We start from the raw sequence: 21,934 nt of genomic DNA, 5'->3' as shown, positions 1-21,934 counted from the left end.
AGATCTGGTAGACTGTGTGCATTCTGCCCAGTTTCACAAAATAGCCACTCTCCAATTCCCCTGTACAACATTTACAGACAGTTGACTATCCTATCACAACTTACATCAGAGATGAATGATACTTATACCGGCGAGGCCGTGGGGAACAGAGGTGCTTTCATCAACAGATGGGCGGGAATATAATATAGTACAAGCTAAATACAGAGGAGTTTGGCAACACGTTGCAACATTTAAAAATATGCATCCCTTTTGACTCAGCAGTTTCATCTTTAGGAATTTATCTCAAGGAAATAATTATGGTAGTGTGAAAATAGTAATGTACTGGGGTACAATCAAACCAGTTGTCTATCAGTAGTTGACTAATTAATTAATTCCCATTTGTTGGGTGCCTACTAAGCATCAAGCACTGTTCTAGCCCCTAAGGATAGAGCAGCAAATAAATCTGAAAAAGTCCTGTTTTCATGGAGCTTATATTTTAACAGTTGGACTAATTACAACACATGTATACAATGGAATGACATGCAACTAGGCAGAAAAAATTAGTAGCTCACTATGAATGATTATGAAAATATGTCCACAATATATTACTAATAGAAAAAAAACAGGTTAAGTCAGGTGCGATGGCTCACACCTGCAATCCTAGCATTCTGGGAGGCCGAGGGAGGCGGATCACTTGAGGTCAGGAGTTTGAGACTAGCCTGGCCAACATGGGAAAACCCTGTCTCTACTAAAAATACAAAAATTAGCTGGGCATGGTGGCGCATGCCTGTAATCCCAGCTACCCGGGAGGCTGAGGCAGGAGAATCACTTGAATCCAGGAGGTGTAGGCTGCAGTGAGCTGAGATCACGCCACTGCTCTCCAGCCTGGGCAACAAAGCAAGACTCGGTCTCAAACAAACAAACAAAAAACACCAAGTTAAAAAACGGTAAATAAAATAGGATCCTTTTTATCTATTAGATTTAGAAAAAAGGTATGGAAGAATATAAAACAAATTGTTAATAATTATTAATTGGAGAGATGGGGCTAACATGGACTTTTACTTTCTGTTTGATATGGTTCTGAGTTACTTTGGTTTTATTATAAAAAGCTTTACTGTCTAAGCACTTTGGGAGGCTGAGGCAGGAAGATTGTTTGAGCCCAGAAGTTTGAGATCAGCCTGGGCAATACAGTGAGACCTAGTCTCTCAAAAAAAAAATTTTTTTTTTTTAATTAGCCGAGTGTGGTGGTGCACGCCTGTAGTCTCAGCTACTCGGGAGGCTGAGGAGGATTGCTTGAGCATGGAAGGCAGAGGTTGCAGCGAGCTGAAATCGTGCCATTGCAGTCCAGCGTGGGTGACAGAGCAAGACCCTGTCAAAAAACAAACAAACAAACAAACAAAAAAACGCTTCCTAATAAATAATAGTTCCTTTTTTTTTTTTTTTTTTTTATGGAGTCTCACTCTGTTGCCCAGGCTGGAGTGCAGTGGCAGGATACTGGCTCACCACAACCTCTGCCTCCAGGTTCAAGTGATTCTCCCACCTCAGCCTCCCAAGTATCTGGGACTACAGGTGCGTGCCACCACACCCAGCTAATTTTTGTATTTTTAGTAGAGATGAGGTTTCACTATGTTGGTGAGGCTGGTCTCGAACTCCTGACCTCATGATCTGCCTGCCTCGACCTCCCAAACTGTTGGGATTACAGGTGTGAGCCACCGCACCAGGCCTCCTTTTTTTTTTTAAGAGACAGTGTCTGACTCTGTCACCCAGGCTAGAGTACAGTGGTGTGATCATGGCTCACCGTAGCCTGGACCTCTCAGAGTCAAGCAATCCTCCCTCCTCAGCCTCCAGAGTAGCTAGGACTACAGGCACATGCTACCATGCCCAGATACTTTTTTTTTCTGCATAAAGACAGGGTCTTGCTATGTTGCCCAGGCTGGTCTTGGATAAGTCATCCTCCCGCCTTCAGCCTCCCAAAGTGCTAGGGTAACAGGCAAGAACCACTGCACCTGGCCAAATATATTCTTCATATAAAATTTTTAAAAATTGTGGACAAAAGCTAATTCCTTCTTAAGCACCCCCAGGAAATCACTAGCTATCAGGTGATATGTTTACCTCCAGATTTATTTAAATGCATTTATATACATTTATGTGTAGCTACAGAAGACATGTAATGTGTTAAGTTGTATTTTATTTTACATGGATGATATCCTGGAGTGAATATTGTTCTGAATCTTGTTTAAAGATCCAGTGGGCCAGGTACAGTGGCTCACACCTGTAATCTCAGCACTTTGGGAGGCTGAAGCGGGAGGATTGCTTGAGTACAGGAGTTTAAGGCCAGCCTGGGCAACATAGTGAGACCTTGTCTCTAAAAAAAAAATAAAATTGCCAGGTGTGGTGGCTCACGCCTGTAATCCTAGCACTTTGGGAGGCCGAGGCGGGTGGATTGCCTGAGCTCAGGAGTTCGAGACCAGCCTGGGCAATGTGGTAAAACCTCGTCTCTACTAAAATACAAAAAATTAGCCAGATGTGGCAGCGTGTGCCTGTAGTCCCAGCTACTTGGGAGGCTGAGGCTGGAGAATTGCTAGAACCCAGGAGGCAGAGCTGAGATCACGCCACTGCACTCCAGCCTGGGCGACAGAGCAAGACTCCGTCTTTGAAAAAAAACAAAAAAACAAAATTAGTCAGGTATGGTGGTATGTGCCTGTAGTCTCAGCTATTTAGTAGGCTCAGGTGGGAAGATCGCTTGAGCCCTGGACGTTGAGGCTGCCTTGAGCCAAGATTGTGCCACTACATTCCAGCCTGGGCAACAGAGAGAGACCCTGTCTCAAGAGAAAAAAAAATTCAATGTCTTGGCCGGGCGCAGTGGCTCAGCCTGTAATCCCAGCACTTTGGGAGGCCAAGGAGGGTGGATCACCTGAGGTTGGGAGTTTGAGACCAGCCTGACTAACATGGAGAAACCCCGTCTCTATTAAAAATACAAAATTAGCTGGACATGGTGGCGCTTGCCTGTAATCCCAGCTACTCGGGAGGCTGAGGCAGGAGAATTGCTTCAATCTGGGAGGCGGAGGTTGCGGTGAGCGGAGATTGTGCCATTGCACTCCAGCCTGGGCAACAAGAGCGAAACTATATCCAAAAAAAAAAAAAAAAAAAAAATTCAATGTTTTAAAGGTCTTTTCATATTAGTACTTTTAGATTGACTTAGTCTCTCTCTGAACCACTAGCATGTGTATACAAGTTAATTCAGGTCATTAGAGGGTTTAGAGTTCACAGTTTGAAATGGAGCCTGGGTCATGTATTAGTTATCTATATTTGCATAACAATTTTCCCCAGAACTCAGCACCTTGAAACGACAAATATTATCTCACAGTCTCTCGCAAGGTTGCAATCAAGGTGTTGGCCAGGACTATGGTCTCATGTGATAGCTCAAGTTGGGAGAATCTTTTTTGAGGCAGGGTCTCACTCTGTCACCCAGGCTGAAGTGCAGTGGTATAATCTTGGCTCACTGCAGCTTTGACCTCCCAGGCTCAAGTGATCCTCCCAGCTCAGCCTCTCAAGTAGCTGGGGCTACAGGCATGCGCCACCATGTCTGGCTGGGAGAATCCGCTTCCAAGCTCATGCACTGGTCATCAGCAGATCTCCCTGATGGCTGTTGGCTGGAGATTTCTCTTCAGATCCTTGCCAGGTGGGCCTTTCCATGGGACAGCTCACAGCATGATAGCTGTCTTCTCTCAGAGAGGGACAAGGAAGCGAAGACATGCATGACAGAAGCTTTTTATCACCTAATACTGGAAGTGGCATTCCATCACTTTTGCCATAGCCTATTTTTTTTTTTTTTTTTTTTTTTTGAGACAGGGTCTCACTCTATTGCCTAGGCTGGAGTGTAGTGGCACGATCTCAACTCACTGCAACCTCTGCCTCCAGGGCTTAAGTGATTCTCATGCCTCAGCCTCCGGAGTAGCTGGGATTACAGGTGTGCACCACTACCTCTGGCTAATCTTTTGTATTTTTAGTAGAGATGGGGTTTTGCCATGTTGCCCAGGCTGGTCTTGAACACCTGAGCTCAGGCAATTCACCCACCTCGGCCTCCCAAAGTGCTAGGATTACAGGCATGAGTCACTGCGCTCAGCCCCATATTCTATTTATTAGAAGTGTTACACTACATCCAGCCCACACTCACGTCATGGGGAGGGGATTGTACAAGCGTATGAATATCAAAAGGCAAGAATCCCTGGCACCATCTTGCAGGACACTACCAAAGCAAAGATCATCCAGCAACCACGCGGGCAATGGATATGAAAGGAGGGAACAGAGGAAACAAACAGTTCAAGGGAAGAGGTGATAGACGATTATTCATTCGTCCAGCAGATATGTACTGACTACCTACTTTGCACCAGGCACTATTTTAGGTACTGAGGATAAAAGGGGGAACAAGACAGACAAAGCTCAAACCCTCATGGAGTTTACTGAAGAGCAGAGACAAGATAAGGCCACTAGAGAGATCATGAGCATAAGAAACAAGACAGTTGCTATGTAATTCACGCACTATTTCACAGGGAGACTCACATGGTCTGTGACTGATTGCAGGCGGTGAGTGAGCGGATGGGAGGAGCTCGGGATGAACTCCCATGTTTCAAGTTTGGGCAACTGGTAGATTCTGATGCCTTTCCATGAGCAAAAGAAAAATGAACATGGGGCCAGGCGCTGTGGCTTACGTCTGTAATCCCAGGACTTTGGGAGGCCAAGGTGGGCAGATCACTTGAGGTCAGGAGTTTTAGACCAGCCTGGCCAACCTGGCAAAATCCCGTCTCTACTAAAAATACAAAAATTAGCTGGGCGTGGTGGTGCATGCCTGTAATCCCAAGCTACTCAGGAGGCTTGAGGCATGAGAATCACTTGAACGCGGGAGGTGGAGGTTGCAGTGAGCTGGGATTGCACCACTGCATTCCAGCCTGGGCAACAGAGCGAGACTCTGTCAGGGAAAAAAAAGAAAAAGAAAAAAAAAGGAAACTGGACAGGGAATAGATTTAAGGAAGGATGAGAAGGCCAGAGTTGGACATGTTGAATTTAAGGAGTCTGTAGGACAACCAGATGACGTTCAGCTGGTAACTGGACATCAGCCCAGAAGTGATGTCTGAAATGGTGACAGACAATAAAAAGTTAGTGGCACGCAGTGATATTTAAAGCCATACCAGTGAAAGCAGAGAGAAAAGAAGGCTAGAGGAACCTTGAAGAATAGGAATTTCTAAGGCATGGGGAAAAGAAAACAGAAAGTAAAAGGAACAAGCAAAAATAAAAGATGAAAGAGCACTCAGAGAGATAGGAGTGGGATGTCATAGAGTCTTCAGAGAAGAGAATTGGAAGGAAGGAGAGTGATCAAATGCAGTGAAGAAATCAAGAAGTCTTGGCCGGGTGCAGTAGCTCACGCCTATAATCCTAGCACTTTGGGAGGCTGACGGGGGTGGATTGCTTGAGCCCAGGAGTTCAAAACCAGCCTGAGCAATATGGCAAGACCTTGTCTCTACAAAAAATAAAAAATTAGCCAAGCGTGGTGGCATGTGCCTGAGTCCCAGCTACTCAGGAGGCTGAGGTGGGAAGATCACTTAAGCCTGGGAGGTTGAGGTTGCAATGTGCCATGATCATGCCATTGCACTCCAGCCTGGGTGAAAGAGTGAGAACTTGTCTTAAAAATAAAATCAGCTGGGCATGGCGGTGCATGCCTGTAATCCCAGCTACTTGAGAGGCTGAGGCAGAAGAATTGCTTGAATGTGGGTGGTGGAGGTTGCAGTGAGCCAAGAGCATGCCACTGCACTCCAGCCTGGGCAACAGAGCAAGAGACTCCATCTTAAATAAATAAATAAATACAATAAAATAAAAAATGAAAGAAATTGAGAAGTCTCCATTGGTGCAAAAAGGAGGCCATCAGTGACCTTGATGAGAAGAATTTTAGAAGCAGGGAGTGGGCATGGGAGAAGGTTGAGGAGTGATTGAGAGGTGAGCAAATGGAGATAAGTGGGTGTAAATCATTTTTGATTCTTTTTATCTTATTGGCACATATATGAATTCTGAGGCATTATCAGAATTAAATGTCCATTCTTGAGGTTATTTCAGTCTCTGGGAGGCTGCCAGGCCTTCCTTTTCCATTTAGCCCTAATGCATTGGTGGGGAATAGTTCCAATAGGCAAGATAAGCAGGATTGCTTGGGACAAGTGGGAAAAGAGCAGGAAGAAAAACCAAGGGTGGGACATCCTGGACTCTGTGATGATGAAGTTGTGTAACCTCCAGCAGACAGAGCAGCAAAGGTCTCCAGGAATGCAAAGGATGAGGTGGTATGAATTCCTAGACCCTATGTGGGTACTCCCATATCAAAAATGAGTCCCCATTTAGATACTGAATAGCCTCTGTGTGTGTGTGTGTGCATATATATATATATATATATATATAGAGAGAGAGAGAGAGAGAGAGATTGAGAGAGAGAGAGAGAGAGAGAGTCTCACTCTGTCACCCAGGCTGGAGTGCAGTGGTGTGATCTCACCTCACTGCAACCTCTGCCTCCTGGGTCCAAGCAATTCTCCTGTCTCAGCCTCCCGAGTAGCTGGGATTACAGTTGTGCACCACCATGCCCAGCTAATTTTTTGTATTTATAGTAGAGATGGGTTTCACCATGTCGGTCAGGCTGGTCTTGAACTCCTGACCTCAGGTGATCCACCTGCCTCGGCCTCCCAAAGTGCTGGGATTACACGTATGAACCACAGTGCCTGGCTTGGATAGCCTCTTTTAAAGCTAAAATGCATCTGTATCCTTCGGCAGCCTGAAATCTTAGGAAATTCAGGCATGTACTATCTAAGAATCACAGCATTTCTCATGCAAAATATCTTTTTGTACTTCTCTTGCAATTCATTCCAAAGTGTTCTGTCTGTCCACAACACAGCTTGTGTTTCTTTGATTATTTCCCCCCATGTTGGTATTATAAAATTACATAAAATTGGTGTTGGTTGGAGAATGTTTTTGGTTTTTCGAACAGGGTCTCGATCTGTCACTCAGGCTGGAGTGCAGCGGTGTCATCATAGCTGACTGCAACCTTGAACTCCTGGGCTCAAGCAATCCTCCCACCTCAGCCTCCTGAGTAGCTGGGACTACAGACACATGCCACCACAACTGGCTAATTAAAAAAAAATTTTTTTTTGTAGAGACAGTGGTCTCAATACGTTGCCCAAGCTAGTCTTGAACTCCTGGGTTCAAGTGATCCTCCTGCCTTGGCCTCCCAAAGTGCTGGGATTACAGGTGTGAGCTACCACTGCCTGGTGGGTGGAGAATTTGGATGGCTTGACAGAGATGGTTACTTTGGCAGTCTTTCCATAATCTCTCTTGTGATCCCTTTAAGAAAAGTTTACGTCACATGATTGTTCAGACTTAGACAAAGATGTGTGTGTGTGTGTGTGTGTGTGTGTGTGTGTGTGGTGGGGGCAGTGTTGTAAGAGAATAAATAATATTTAAAAGAATTACTTTACAGAGCCTCAGCTTCTGTCACAATACATTGAATTTGCCTGCTTTTATGTGGAACTCCGTTGCAATGGAGAGGAAAGGATGGCCCACTTTCACCTAAAATCCAGATTCTATAACTTGCAAAGTCTCCTTCCAATTAGTTCCAGATTATTAATGCCATCCTGGCAAACTGATAACTCACTGCTTAGGGCACGCTGAATCATTTCATACTATTTTATTTTATTTATATATCTATGTATAGTTTGAGACAGAATCTCGCTCTGTCACCCAGGCTGGAGTGCAGTGGCATGATCATAGCTCACCGTAGCTTTGAATTCCTGGGCTCAAGCGATCCTCTATTGAATTTAAACTTAATTTAACTGAGACCAGCCTGGGAAACACATCGAGACCTTGTTGCTACTAAAAATAAAAAAATAGCTGGCGTGGTGGCACAAGCCTGTAGTTCCAGCTACTCAGGAGGCTGAGGTGGAGGTCAAGGCTACAGTAAGCTATGATCACACCACCGTATTCCAGCCTGGGCGACACAGCCAAACCCTGTCTCAAAAAAAGAAAAATAAAAAAGATCATAGATTAGAGACAATGGTTCCCAGCTCCCTTTCCTCGGCTGCAAGTATGATGGAAATGTTTTGGATGGTATCTGATGCCAAGCTCTTCTGAGAATGTTACCTGACGTGGATGCACCAAGCTGCACGAGGGTGAGAACTTTTGTCATTGACAACTGTATCACTTCAGCTAGTGCCCATTACACGGTTCTCACGAAAATATTTCTTGAGGCCGGACATGGTGGCTTATGCCTGTAATCCCAGCATTCTGGGAGGCCGAAGTGGGTAGTTCGCTTGAGCCCAGGAGTTCAAGACCAGCCCTGGGCTGGCAAAAGTCTGTCTCTACAAAAATTAGAAAAATTAGCTGGGCACGGTGGCGTAGGCCTGTAGTCCCACCTTCTTGGGAGGCTGAGGTGGGAGGGTTACCTAAGCCAGGGAGGTTGAGGCTGCAGTGAGCCGTGATTGCACCACTGCACTCCAGCCTGGGTGACAGAGTGAGACCCTGTCTCAAAAACATAAATAAATAAAATAAATTTCCTGAATGAGTTGTTGGAAGATTGTTTCACTGCTCGAGCTGGTGGGATTCTCACACCCTGCCAGAATCTACTTCCTTATCTTTGCCTGGGACATGGCCCCTTGCAAAGTGGACCCACAGGCATCCCTCGGTGAGCGAAGCCCTGTCTCTGGGAAGGCTGTGGAACACAGTTCCAGAACATAGCTTTGAAGCCCAGTGGACCAGATTTGAGTTCACTTTGAAATTTGATAGCTGTGTGACCTTCAATCTTGGGCAAGTTACTCACTTTTCTACTTACCCTCAGGACTCTCATTATCAAAGTTTGTACACACGCAGAAAAGTTGAAAGAATAGTACTATCTTTTTTTATTTTTATTTTTAATTTTTAAAAAATTTTTGTAGAGAGGGAGTCTTGCTTTGTTGCCCAGGTTGGTCTCAAACTCCTGGCCTCGAGCAATTCTTCCACATCTGCCTCCTGAGTAGCTGGGACTACAGGTGTGTGCCATCACACCTGGCTAAGTTTTAAAATATTTTTTGTAGAGATGAGGGTCTCACTATGTTGTCCAGGCTGATCTTGAACTCCTGGGCTCAAGCAATCCTCCTGCCTTGGCCTCCCAAAGTGCTGGGATTACAGGTATGAGCCACTGTGCCCAGCCAGAATAGTACTATTGATGACACAATGATGAACTATCTAGGTTCAAAAATTGTTAATATTTTGCTGTATTTATATGTAAATACATGTCTATGTATGTAAGTATATCTACAAGTAAGTTACAGACATCATGACACTTGTCTAAATACTTCAGCCTGTATCATCTAAGAAGAACAGGCCAGGCACAGTGGCTCATGATGCCTGTAATCCTAGCACTTTGGGAGGTTGAAGTGGAAGGATCACTTGAGCCCAGGAGTTGGAGACCAGCTTCGGCTATATGGCAAATCTCCTGTCTCTACAAAAAATAGCAAAAATTAGCCAGGCATGGTGGTGCATGCTGGTAGTCCCAGCTACTCAGGAGGCTGAGATGGGAAAATCGCCTGAGCCCAGGAGGTTGAGGTTGCAGTAAGCCGTGATCACACCACTGCACTCCGGCCTGGGTGACTTCGTGAGACCCTGTTTCAAAAAAAATAAACAAGTAAAAAATAAACAAAGGGCCAGGCGCGGTGGCTCACGCCTGTAATCCCAGCACTTTGGGAGGCCGAGGAGGGCGGATCACGAGGTCAGGAAATTGAGACCATCCTGGCTAACACGGTGAAACCCCATCTCTACTAAAAATACAAAGAAAAAAAAATTAGCTGGGCGTGGTGGCATGCGCCTGTAGACCCAGCTGCTGGGGAGGCTGAGGCAGCAGAATGGCGTGAACCCGGGAGGCGGAGCTTGCAGTGAGCCGAGATCACGCCACTGCACTCTAGCCTGGGTGACATAGCAAGACTCCGTCTCAAAAAATAAATAAATAAAATAAAATAAACAAAGAACACTTTCCTACACAAACACAACTCCCGAATCACTCTTGAAGAGAATTAAAAATGATTTCCTAACACAATCTCACATGCTGTCCATATTAAAATTTCACCAACTGTCCCTCAAATGTCTTTTTATGACTGTTTTAATTTTTCTGGTCAGGATCCAATGTAGGATCAGAAATTGCATTTGGTTTTTGTCTCTTTACTCTTTTTTTCTAGAAAAGATTTCTACCCTTTTGTAAGTGACACTGATTTTTATTTTTTAATTTTATTAAGACAGGGTCTCACTATGTTGCCCAGGCTGGTCTTGAAGTCCTTGGCTCAAGCAATCCTCCCACCTCGGCCTCCCAAAGCGCTGGGATTACAGGCGTGAGCCACCGCACCTGGCCTGACATTGATATTTTTAAGAGCTCATCCAGGCTAGTTGTCATGGAAACATCTCACATTTTGGATTCGTGTGATTGTTTCCTCGGGGGGTTTTCTAGGCTCGATTTCCCCATCTGTGAAATGGGCGCAGTGACAGTAGCCATCACATGGGTACCACATTCTACTCCCCAGGCAGTGCGAGAACTGCAGGGCATAGTGCCTGCACAGCGCCTAGTGCAGTGTCTGGCACATCACGGATGCTGAATAAATGAGCCATTGCCATCACCATCATTCCAACCAGCATCTTCCACCTCATCACCACCAGCATCTTCAGCACCCCAGAGTCCAAGCCGCGTCAATGCGCAAACTTGTCTCATTCTTTCCTCACCCTTCTGGAATGTCTTATGCCCCTCCTGCTCAGTTCCCTCTCTCCTGGAGAACTTAAGCGATGAAACTTAAGCCGGATGAATCTCTTAGCCCCTCCAGCAACTGGAGTTTAGCCTCACCCATCTTCCTAAGGACAACCTCTCTTTTTTTTAGAATCACAATTTTCTGACCCCAAATGGTTTAGACACAGTGAGGCATTAACGGTGTCATGTCCACCCAGGGAGCAGGCGGGTGCTTCGTCATTGCTGGTGCTGGTGGTGGGTGACCTTGGCGCGGAGGCTGTCGGTGCGGCAGCTGCTGCAGTGCTGTCGGAGGGTTGCCGGGGAAAGGAGATTGGCTGGCGAGGAAGATGAGGAATGTGCTGCCAGGAGACTGGGATCACGGCCAGATGCTAATTACGATGGCCTGGGGGTGCTGGTACCCCCTGTCAGCATCATCTAAGGAAGTGTGGGGGCTGGCGGGAGTGGGGGAGGTGAGAGAAACGGGCAAGGTGAGAGGGACTGACAGGTTGGAGAGATCCACTTGTTCCCCAAGGGTCCACCCTCCCTTCAGACCCAAGCTGTCTGGGAGAAATTGTGGCTGTCACCATAGCAACAGCAGCAGCTGATGCGTGATGCACAGTGTCTGTTAGAGAAGCTCGGTCAAGCTTGTACCAGTATTTTTCCATCCGAATCTCATTTCTTCAGTGAAATGAGAGAGATCGGAGGCTGGGCAGGGCACAGGTGGGGCCAAGCGGGTATTTGGAGAGGGAGTACAGACAGGAGAGTTCTCAGATAGTCTACTGAATTTGAAAAGAATATAGATTGAAGAGAAGCAGATTTTTACATTACTAAGACATCATTTAAATATCCAGATTGCTTCCAAATTCCCTTAAATTATACATGAATTGCTGAAACAGCAGCCCCGTAGCCTCCAGAAAGGTGCAACGCATTGCATCTGGGAGACCCTTGCGGGAAGGGTTGTTTCTGCAGTCCTGAAGGGCACCAACCTGGGAGTGAGACTGACCTTAGACTCCCAGCTCTGCCACTTCCCAGCTAAGTGGCTTTGGGCAAACTATTTTCCCATATTAATCCTCAATGTCCTCATCTGTAAAATGGAGTTAATAAGAACAGCTGGCTGGGTGTGGTGGCTCACGCCTGTAATCCCAGCACTTTGGGAGGCCGAGGTGGGTGGATTGCTTGAGCTCAGGAGTTCAAGACCAGCCTGGGCAACACGGTGAAACCCCGTCCCTTCTTAAAATACAAAAATTAGCTGGGCATGGTGGCATGCACCTGTAGTCTCAGCTACTAGGGAGGCTAAGGCATGGGAATTGCTTGAGCCTGGGAGGTAGAGGTTGCAGTGAGCCAAGATCACGCCATTGCACTCCAGCCTGGGTGACAGAGTGAGACTCTGTCTAAAAAAAAAAAAAAAAAAAAAAGTAGCTGCCTCATAGGGTCATAACGAGAACAAAATGAGTGGATGCCTATAGCATTAAGCCTAATACTTGGCTCATATAATGAACCCAGTAAATGGTTGCTACTATTACTATAACAACTACTTCTATTACTATTGGTGCTACTATTACTATTACTACTCTTACTACTAAAACAAGTACTGTTATTCCTCCTCCTGCCAGCACCATGGGGATTACACAATTCAGCTGAGGACAGGATGATGAATCACTGGCGACTCAGTCCTCTCCCACGAATGGTACTGGAGTGCTTGAATTTGCCAGCACTTTTGTAAGGAGCTGGGAGCAAAGGCTGAGAAGACACAGTCACTGCCCAGACACAGTCACTGTCCTCACAGACTGTGAATCTAGTGTCCAACAAAGGCACGACTCAACAAACAACCAGGGAATCCTATGGGAGCTATAGGATTTTTTTTTTTTTTTTGAGACAGAGTCTTGCTTGTTGCCCAGGCTGGAGTGCAGTGTTGCAATCTGAGCTCACTGCAGCCTCTGCCTCCTGGGCTCAAGTGATCCTCCCACCTCAGCCTCCCGAGTAGCTGGGACTACAGGGGCACGCTGCCACACTCAGCTAATATTTAAATTTTTTGTAGAGACTATGTTGCTCAGGCTGGTCTCGAATTCCTGGGCTGAAGCAGTCCACCCAACTCAGTCTCCCAAACTGCTGGGATTGTAAGTGTGAGTGCCCCGCCAGGATTTTTATTAGAAGAGATTGTACAGATGATCTATTTCAGGATTTTCCCAAACTCATCCCTCAAGTTTCCCCTCTCTATTTTAGTCCTGACTACCACTCACATTGTTATTTATTTAAGGCTTTATTTCTCTTTAAATTGATCCCCCTTTCATTGGTCAAATAAATGTGGTTTGAAGAAATCTGGATCGCACTGTGGAAAATGTGAAATTAGCATCACTTGCCATGAAAAAAAAAACCCCATAAAAATAAAAACAACGAGACTAATTGTGTCGTCGCATTCCAGCTAATACCCTTTTCCTGTTGAACTTTCAGAGACTCAGGCTCACTCTGTTCAAAGGGAGGTTGGCAAGGCTCAGAGAGGTGTTAAAGGCACACTAGCACAAAATGAAACTTTTTCCTTTTTAATCAGAAGTGCTGCAAAGCAACCAAAGGAAGAATGACTTTCTCACTGTGTAATTCAATGACATCAAATGTTCCATGTTCTTTCCCATCTAAGGTCATGGCTGGCCTTAATTAAGGGTGAATAATTACCTCTTCTCAGAGGGGGCGGGAAAGGCAGGGTAAGAAGTAGGCCCTAGAGCAGACTGCATCTCTGCTGAGTCTAATTGTTCCGGTGGCCAATGCCAGGTGGAAAGCACGGCCTTGGTGATAAAAATGGAGGCAAGCGTGATGCCAGTTTCAGACTGCTTAAGTAGTTCAGAGGCACTGAAGCCCAGTGGGGGAAGTCGGGTAGAGCCGAGGGACTGGCCCAGATCATGAAGGCTTTGTAAATTGCACTTATTCACTGAGTAAAGTGCAAGCGCTGAAATATACATATACATATATATATGTAATTTTTTTTTCTTTTCTTTTCTTTTTTTCTTTTTCTGTTTTTTTGAGACGGAGTTTTGCTCTTGTTGCCCAGACTGGAGTGCAATGGCATGATCTTGGCTTGCCACAATCTTGGCTCACCGCAACCTCCACCTCCCAGGTTCAAGCGATTCTCCTGCCTCAGCCTCCCAAGTAGCTGGGATTACAGGCATGCGCCACCACGCTTGGCTAATTTTTGTACTTTTAGTAGAGAGGGGGTTTCACCATGTTGGTCAGGCTGGTCTTGAACTCCCGACCTCAGGTGATACGCCAGCCTCAGTCTCCCAAAATGCTGGGATTACAGGCGTGAGCCACCATACCCAGCCTATATATATGTAATGTTTTAAGACACAGGGTCTTGCTCTGTTGCCATGACTGGAGTGCAGTGGTGCAATCCTAGCTCCCTGCAGCCTCAAAATTCTGGGCCCGAGAGATTCTGCTGCCTCAGCCTTCTGAGTACCTGGGACTATGGGCATGTGCCATCACGCCCAGCTAACTCAAAAAATTTTCTTGGTATGTTGCCCAGGCTGGTCTTGAACTCCTGGCCTCAAGTCATCCTCCTGCCTCAGCCTCCCAAAGTGCTGGGATTACAGGTGTGAGCTACCATGCCCAACATACTGAAATATATTAAACAGTGGAATGATATGACAACAATAATAGCTATCATTAGTAGTGCACTAACTATGCGCTAGTCATTGAATCTTCATAACAACTGTGGGGTAGGTAATACTATTTCTATTCTACAGATGAGAAAACTGAGGCTTAATGAGGTTCAGTAGTTTTCCCAGATGTGGTAGATTGACCACAGTTCTCCTCTCCTCCCTGTCTGTCACATTGTGGTCACTTTACTAAGTGACTTTGCAGCTCCTCTTATTAAGAGAGAAATCCGTTTTCCTGCCTACTGGCCTTATGATCTACTTGGACCACAATAGTGCAGCAGATGGCATGATGGGTCAGTTCCGAGTCTGGGCCTCAAGAGGCCTTGTCAGTTTCCTGGGAATACTTTGGGATCCCTGTTGTTGCCATGTGCAGGGGGCCAGGCCTGTCTTCTGCAGGATGAGAGGAGTCCATTTGTTCTAGCTGAGGCCCAGGCACGGGACAGAGCCCAGCCAAGATCAGCAGAGCCACCACTCCAGCCAGCAGCTGATCACAGATACATTAAAAAGTCCAGATGAGACCAGAAAAACCACCCTCACTGACCAATGGACTCATAAGCAGTAAAGAGTGGTGTTCTTTTTATTTTTACTTATTTATTTGAGATGGAGTCTTGCTCTGTCACCCAGGTTGGAGTGCAGTGGCATGATCTTGGCTCACTGTAACTTCCACCTCCTGGGTTCAAGCAATTCTCCTGTTTCAGCCTCCTGAGTAGCTGGGGCTACAGGCGCATGCCACTGCGCCCTGCTAATTTTTGTATTTTTAGTAGAGATGGTGTTTCGTCATATCGGCCAGGCTGCTCTCGAACTCCTGATCCCAAATGATCCACCCGCCTCAGCCTCCCAAAATGCTGGGATTACAGGTGTGAGCCACCATGCCCAGCCAAGAGTGGTGTTTTTTTAAGCAATTAAGTTTTGGAGTGCCTTCGGTTAGTAAAAACTAACTAGACAACCAAGATAAGCCAGTGAGTAAATGTTGGAGTTGAGATTTTTTCCAGCTGTCACCACTGCCCCTGCCCCTGCCATATATATATATATATATATATATATATATTTTTTTTTTTTTTTTTCTCTAAGACAGGGTCTTGCTCTGTCATCTGGGCTGGAGTGCAGTGCCAATAGCTCACTGGCAGCCTTGACCTCCGGGGCTCAAGTGATCTTTCCACCTCAACCTCCTGAGTAGCTGGCACCACAGGCATGTGTCACAATGCCCATCTAATTTTTTTTTTTTTTTTTTTTTTGAGACGGAGTCTTGCTCTGTCCCCAGGCTGGAGTGCAGTGGCGTGATCTTGACTCACTGCAAGCTCTGCCTCCCGGGTTCATGCCATTCTCCTGCTTCAGCCTCCCAAGTAGCTGGGACTACAGGCACCTGCCACCACGCCTGGCTAATTTTTTCTTTTGTATTTTTAGTAGAGACGGGGTTTCACTGTGTTAGCCAGGATGGTTTCAATCTCCTGACCTCGTGATCCACCCGCCTTGGCCTCCCAAAGTACTGGGATTACAGGCATGAGCCACTGCTCCTGGCTGCCCATCTAATTTTTTAATTTTTGTAGAGATGGGGTCTTGCTATGCTGCCCCAGTTGGTCTCAAACTTCTGACTTTAAGCCATCCTTCCACCTCAGCCTCCCAAAGTGCTGAGATTACAGGCGTGATCCACCACTCCTGGCACACTTATTCTCTTGAACATCATTTCTCACAAACACTCAGAAGGTTTCCCATTTATGCTGGCATGTACCATTTCTTCAGTACAACCACTCACAACTTTCCACTGAAAAGGAACCGCAATCAGCTGCCCCGCACCACCACCAACACCTCACAAAGATTTGATTGATATGCTAGCAGAGCATAGACAGACGAGTTGCAGGGAAAGATTTCTCCCTGCAAGCAAATTTTCCACAAGTGACAACTTCAATAATTCTTGCAAGGCAGTAGTTCTCAACCAGAGGAGATTTTGACCAGCTAGGACTGGTCAATTGACAATGTCTGGAGACATTTTTTATTGTCATAACTGGGAATGGAGTGCTACCAGACTATAGTGGGGTAAAGGCCAGGGATACTGCCAAAGAAACATCCTACAATCTACCAAACAGCCTCTCAGAACAAAGAATTATCCTACCCAAAATGTGAATAGTGCTGAGGTTGAGAAACTATTTTAAGGTAATATGGAACAAGACTATTGCTATGACTGTGAAGAAAACACCTTGGAGCAGTGGGTCTCGACTCTGGCTACACATTAGATTCACCCAATGAGTTAAAAGGCAATGAAAACCTAATGCTCTGCCCTGATTCTCTGAGTCTTTGACTCAACTGGGATGGGGCCATTTACCAATTCTTTCCAGGCTGAATGTGGTGGCTCATGCCTGTAATCCCAGAGCTTTAGGAGACAAAGGCAGGAAGACTGCTTGAGGTCAGGAGTTTAAGACCAGCCTGGGCAACATAGCAAGATCCCATAGCAAGTGTCTATAAGAAAAATTAAAAAAAATTAGCTAGATTTAAAAACATGTGCTTGTAGTCCCAGCTACTTGAGAGGCTGAGGTGGGAGGATGGCTTGAGCCCAGGAGTTCAAGGCTGCAGTGAGCTATGATTGCATGAACCACTGCACTCCAGGCTAGGCAACAGAGTGAGACCTTGTCTCTAAAATAAATAAACAAACAAATAAATAAATAAGTTAGTTTGTCCTTCCTCCTCATCAGATCAGCCTCTCCACTTCAAATCTTGCCCCTCTGATGTTAGAATCTAGCTGCAACCATCCCGTGATTCTGTGGAGCCTCGTGCCTTACTTCTGCTGGCTTCTGTCTGTCGTCACTTCCGTTCTCCACCACCCTGGCCTCAATCAAACACGTTTTCTCTGATGCAAAACTCGACCTTCATTTACAGAAAGGTTTCTGGGATTTCTTATAGGTTTTGTGTGTGTGTGTGTGTGTGTGTGTGTGTGTGTGTGTGATTTGGGGATTACTGCAAGGCACCCTATACACAAGAGTCTTCTGATCTCTCCCTATTTTATTTTTTATTTTATTATTTGGAGACATAAATAATAAATACTAAATTTATTATTAATAAATATATTTATTAATAATAAATATATGTTTATATTTATTATATTTATTATATTTTAAAATAAATATATTTAAAATATTTAAATAAATTAAAATATATTATTTAAAAATATATTATATTTTTAAAATATATATATTATATTTATTATATATTATTATATTTATTTTTATTATATTTATATTTATTATATTTAAAAATAAAATATATTATTTTTATTATATTCATATTTATTAAATTTATAAATTTAATAAATTTATAATATATATTTATTAAATTAATAATACATAAGAAATATTGTTATTTATTTATTATTTGGAATTTTATTATTATTTGGGTCACACTCTGTCCCCCACACTGGAGTGGTGGCATGATCTCAGCTCACTGCAATCTCCGTCTCCAAGGTGCAACGATTCTCCTGCCTCAGCCTCCCGAATAGCTGGGATCACAGGTGAGCGCCACCATGCTCAGCTAATTTTTGTATTTTTAGTAGAGATGGGGTTTCGCCGTGTTGGCCAGGCTGGTCTCAAACTCCTGATCTCAGGTGATCCACCCGCCTCTGCTTCCACCTCCCAAAGTGCTGGGATTACAGGTATGAGCCACCACTCCCAGCCTCCTTACCTTCATTTCCCCTTCTCTTCTGTTCACTACAGGGTTATCTCAAGAGGCTTGGAATGGTTAAACCCTGCACATCTCAGAGGAAGGACTGGCTCTTCACCTGTTCCTGCAAGATAACTGCTAACGGCTTAAAATATTCTGCCTGATAAGAGGGCTTCTGTATATCTGGGGCCTTGGGCCATGCCAGGTAGTTGATGCTAACAACATGATTTATGGTGGGTGCCTGCGGTCATGCTGTATCAGCCTGACCTCTGGAGGGGCTGGACACTGGGTAACCGATCCCCAAGAAAAGCCATGGACACTAAGGCTCAGGTGAGTTCCCCTGGTTGGCAGTGTTTTGCGTGTGTTGTCACACATCATTGCTGGGAGAATTAAGCACTGCACATATGACTATCTAGGAGGGTACAGCTGCAAGCTCCTGCCTGGATTCTGCCCTGAGCACCTTTTTCCTTTGCTGATTTTGTTTATCTATTTATTTATTTTTGAGATGGAGTCTCACTCTGTCACCAAGGTTGGAGTGCGGTGGCTGGATCTCGGCTCACTGCAACCTCCACCTCCCAGGTTCAAGTGATTCTCCTGCTTCAGCCTCCCAAGGAGCTGGGATTACAGGTGCCAACCACCATGCCTGGCTAATTCTTATATGTTAGTAGAGACGGGGTTTTGCCATGTTGGCCAGGCTGGTCTCGAACTCCTGAGCCCAAGTGACAAGGCCGCCGGCCTCGACCTCCCAAAGCGCTGGGATTACAGGCATGAGCCACCGCGCCTGGCCCCTTTGCTGATTTTTAATCCGCATCCTTCCACTGTGTTAAGCTGTAACTGTGAATACAACAGCTTTTTTGAGTTCTGAGATTCTTTGCAGCAAATCGTCATACCTGAGCGTGTCTTGGGGACTCCCCGACACATCTTCCCACTCCCTCTTCTGTTTTCTCACTTCCTCCGGAGTAAACTGAAAGAGGCCCCTGCTTGCCTCTTGCAAGGCAGTTCTGAACACACTGAGATCATTTGTGATCTCATATCCTCTTCTAAGCAATTCATCAAGAAATTTCTTTCAAATAAACCCAGTGCTCTTCATGGAGGTGCTGCTGATGAAAATGACTTTCTCCAGCTTATTACACGTTTGCAGAAGCTCCTGTTTAAGAGTTTGAGCATGTATGTGTGTGTGCGTATACACCAGCACACACATGCATGCCCACAGCTGTCATGCCTTCACCAGAACCAGGACGAGGAGTTATTCTATTGCCAGAATTGAAGAACCATTTCCACATATTGTAAGGTCAGTGAAAGTACAATGAAAAATACACCTGCCAGCATGCCTATGCATGGCCTCTCTGCAAATAAGATGAAGGTCCCTTCACCACCTGCTTGCACTGCTAATGGCCCTGTAGATTCCACTGGATGGATTTGTAATTTTCTCAACCATTTCCCCTAATGCTGGATATTTGGGTTGTTTCCAACATTTTTACGCTTCCAAATAAGGCACCCATAATGATTCTTGCAGAGTAATCATTAGGCTCTTCTATAATTATCTAATTATCCTTTTTTTTGTTTTTTTCTGAGACAGGGTCTTGCTCTGACACCCAGGCTGGAGTACAGCGGCACGATCATGGCTCACTGCAGCCTCAACCTCCCACGCTCAAGTGATTCCACAGTCTCAGCCTCCTGTGTAGCTGGGATCACAGGTGTGCGCCACCACGCCTGGCTAACTTTTTGTACTTTTTATAGAGATGGGGAGTTTTTTGTATTTTTTTAAATAGAGACGATGTCTCACTATGTTTCTTAGGCTGTTCTGGAACTTCTGGACTCCAGTAATCCCCTTGCCTCAGCCTCCCAAGGTGCTGAGACTATAGGCATGAGCCACTGTGCCCAGCCATATAACTATCTTAAGATAAATTTCTATACATGGAATTTTTATACGTGGAATTTCTATACATGAATTAAAGAGCACAGATTTTTGTATGTTGGTTGCTTGGTTTTTAGAGGCAGTATCTCACTCCATTGCCCAGGTTGGACTGCAGTGGTGCAGTCATAGCTCACTGCACCATTGAATTCCTGGGCTCTAGGAGTCCTCCTTCCTCAGCCTCCTAAGCAACTAGGACTACAGAGTACATATGTTTTTAAGATCTTTGATATCTTATACCTTTTGGGGACTGTATCAGTTAAAAACTCTACCAGTACTGTAGAAACGTGATCGTGTCTCTGTTTCCTTGCCACACTGGGCATTAATTGCTTGCTCCATTAATGAGTTAATTGCACCCTCAATAAGAGTATGGTAAAGTGTGACACATTTACACAACAGAATATTATGCTGTAAAGAATAAGGATGTAGGCCGGGCGAGGTGGCTCGTGCCTGTAATCCCAGCACTTTGGGAGGCCGAGGCGGGCGGATGACGATGTCAAGAGATCGAGACCATCCTGGCCAACATGTTGAAACCCCGTCTCTACTAACAGTACAAAAATTAGCTGGGTGTGGTGGCAGGTGTCTGTAATTCCAGCTACTCGGGAGGCTGAGGCAGAAGAATCACTTGAACCTGGGAGGCGGAGGTTGCAGTGAGCCAAAATGGCACTACTGCACTCCAGACCGGGGACAGAGTGAGACTCTGTCTCCAAAACAAAACAAAACAAAGCAATTTAAAGAGAAAGACTTTTAGGTGAGGTCAAAAAGGCAAAACCTGACTTTGGTTGAAAACAAAAAAAAATGCCATACAGTTTCTTAGGAAAACTGAAATTAAAAGTATAAGCAAAGACATACCTTACCCAGTGATATTATGGACTTGAGAGACTCAGAAGGGGAAGGGTGGGAGGGAGGCTAAGGGTAAAAAACTGAACATTAGGTACAATGTACACTCCTCCTTTGACAGGCGCACTAAAATCTCAGAATTCACCGCTACATAATTCATCCACATAACAAAAAGCCACTTGTACCCCTAAAGCTACTGAAAAAAAAATTTTTTTTAAAGACATACCAGATAAAGGTTAAGAAGAAGAAATGTGGGCAGGGTGTGGTGGCTCACGCCTGTAATCCCAGCAGTTTGGGAGGCCGAGAAGGGTGGATCACGAGGTCAGGAGATCGAGACCATCCTGGCTAACACGGTGAAACCCCGTCTCTACTAAAAATACAAAAAATTAGCCTGGCGTGGTGGCGGGCGCCTGTAGTCCCAGCTACTCGGGAGGCTGAGGCAGGAGAATGGCGTGAACCCGGGAGGCGGAGCTTGCAGTGAGCCGAGATCGCGCCACTGCACTCCAGCCTAGGCGACAGAGCGAGACTCCGTCTCAAAAAAAAAAAAAAAAAGAAAAAAGAAAAAGAAAGCTGAATTCATGATATTAATATCAGACAATGTTGAATCTAAGGTTAAGGGAGGCAACCTAGACAAATGGGGGCATTTTATAATGACAAAGGGCACTAAGAGTTAGGCTAAAGCTTCAATGTGAGAACACACAGAAAATGGCGTCAAACTTGCACATGCATGTTTATAGCAGCACAATTCACACAATTCACAACTGCAAAAATGTGGAATCAACCCAAATGCCCATCAATCAACGAGTGGATAAAAAAACTGATATATATATAAGAATGATGGAATGCTACTCAGCCATAAAAAGGAATGAATTAATGGCATTCACAGCAACCTGAATGGGATTGGAGACTATTATTCTAAGGGAAGTAACTCAGAAATGGAAAACCAAACATCATATGTTCTCACTCATAAGTGGGAGCTAAGCTATGAGGATGCAAAGGCATAAGAATGACACAAGGGACTTTGGGGACTCAGGGGGACAGGGTAGGAAGGGGGTGAGGGATAAAGGACTACAAACTGGGTTCAGTGTATACTGCTTGGGTGATGGCTGCACCAAAATCTCACACATCACCACT

The 21,934-nt window shown here is 45.2% G+C and overlaps 2 protein-coding genes across 14 annotated transcripts in view; one reads left to right on the top strand and one right to left on the bottom strand.

The window, feature by feature from the left end:
* Positions 1-21,934, bottom strand: part of TNRC6A (trinucleotide repeat containing adaptor 6A) — a 217,814-nt gene that overhangs the window by 146,675 nt on the left and 49,205 nt on the right. The gene's annotated exons all lie outside the window — the stretch shown is intronic.
* On the top strand, positions 18,704-19,312 carry LOC100611120 (putative uncharacterized protein FLJ45256). Its single transcript, XM_009430506.4, is given in 1 exon segment — positions 18,704-19,312. A coding segment is annotated over 1 exon segment (609 nt).

Source organism: Pan troglodytes, chromosome 18 (assembly GCF_028858775.2).
Source record: "Pan troglodytes isolate AG18354 chromosome 18, NHGRI_mPanTro3-v2.0_pri, whole genome shotgun sequence".
In the NCBI taxonomy this organism is placed as follows: domain Eukaryota; kingdom Metazoa; phylum Chordata; class Mammalia; order Primates; family Hominidae; genus Pan; species Pan troglodytes.
The sequence above is the reverse complement of the archived record's forward strand: the minus strand, read 5'-3'. Positions and strand labels throughout refer to the sequence as shown.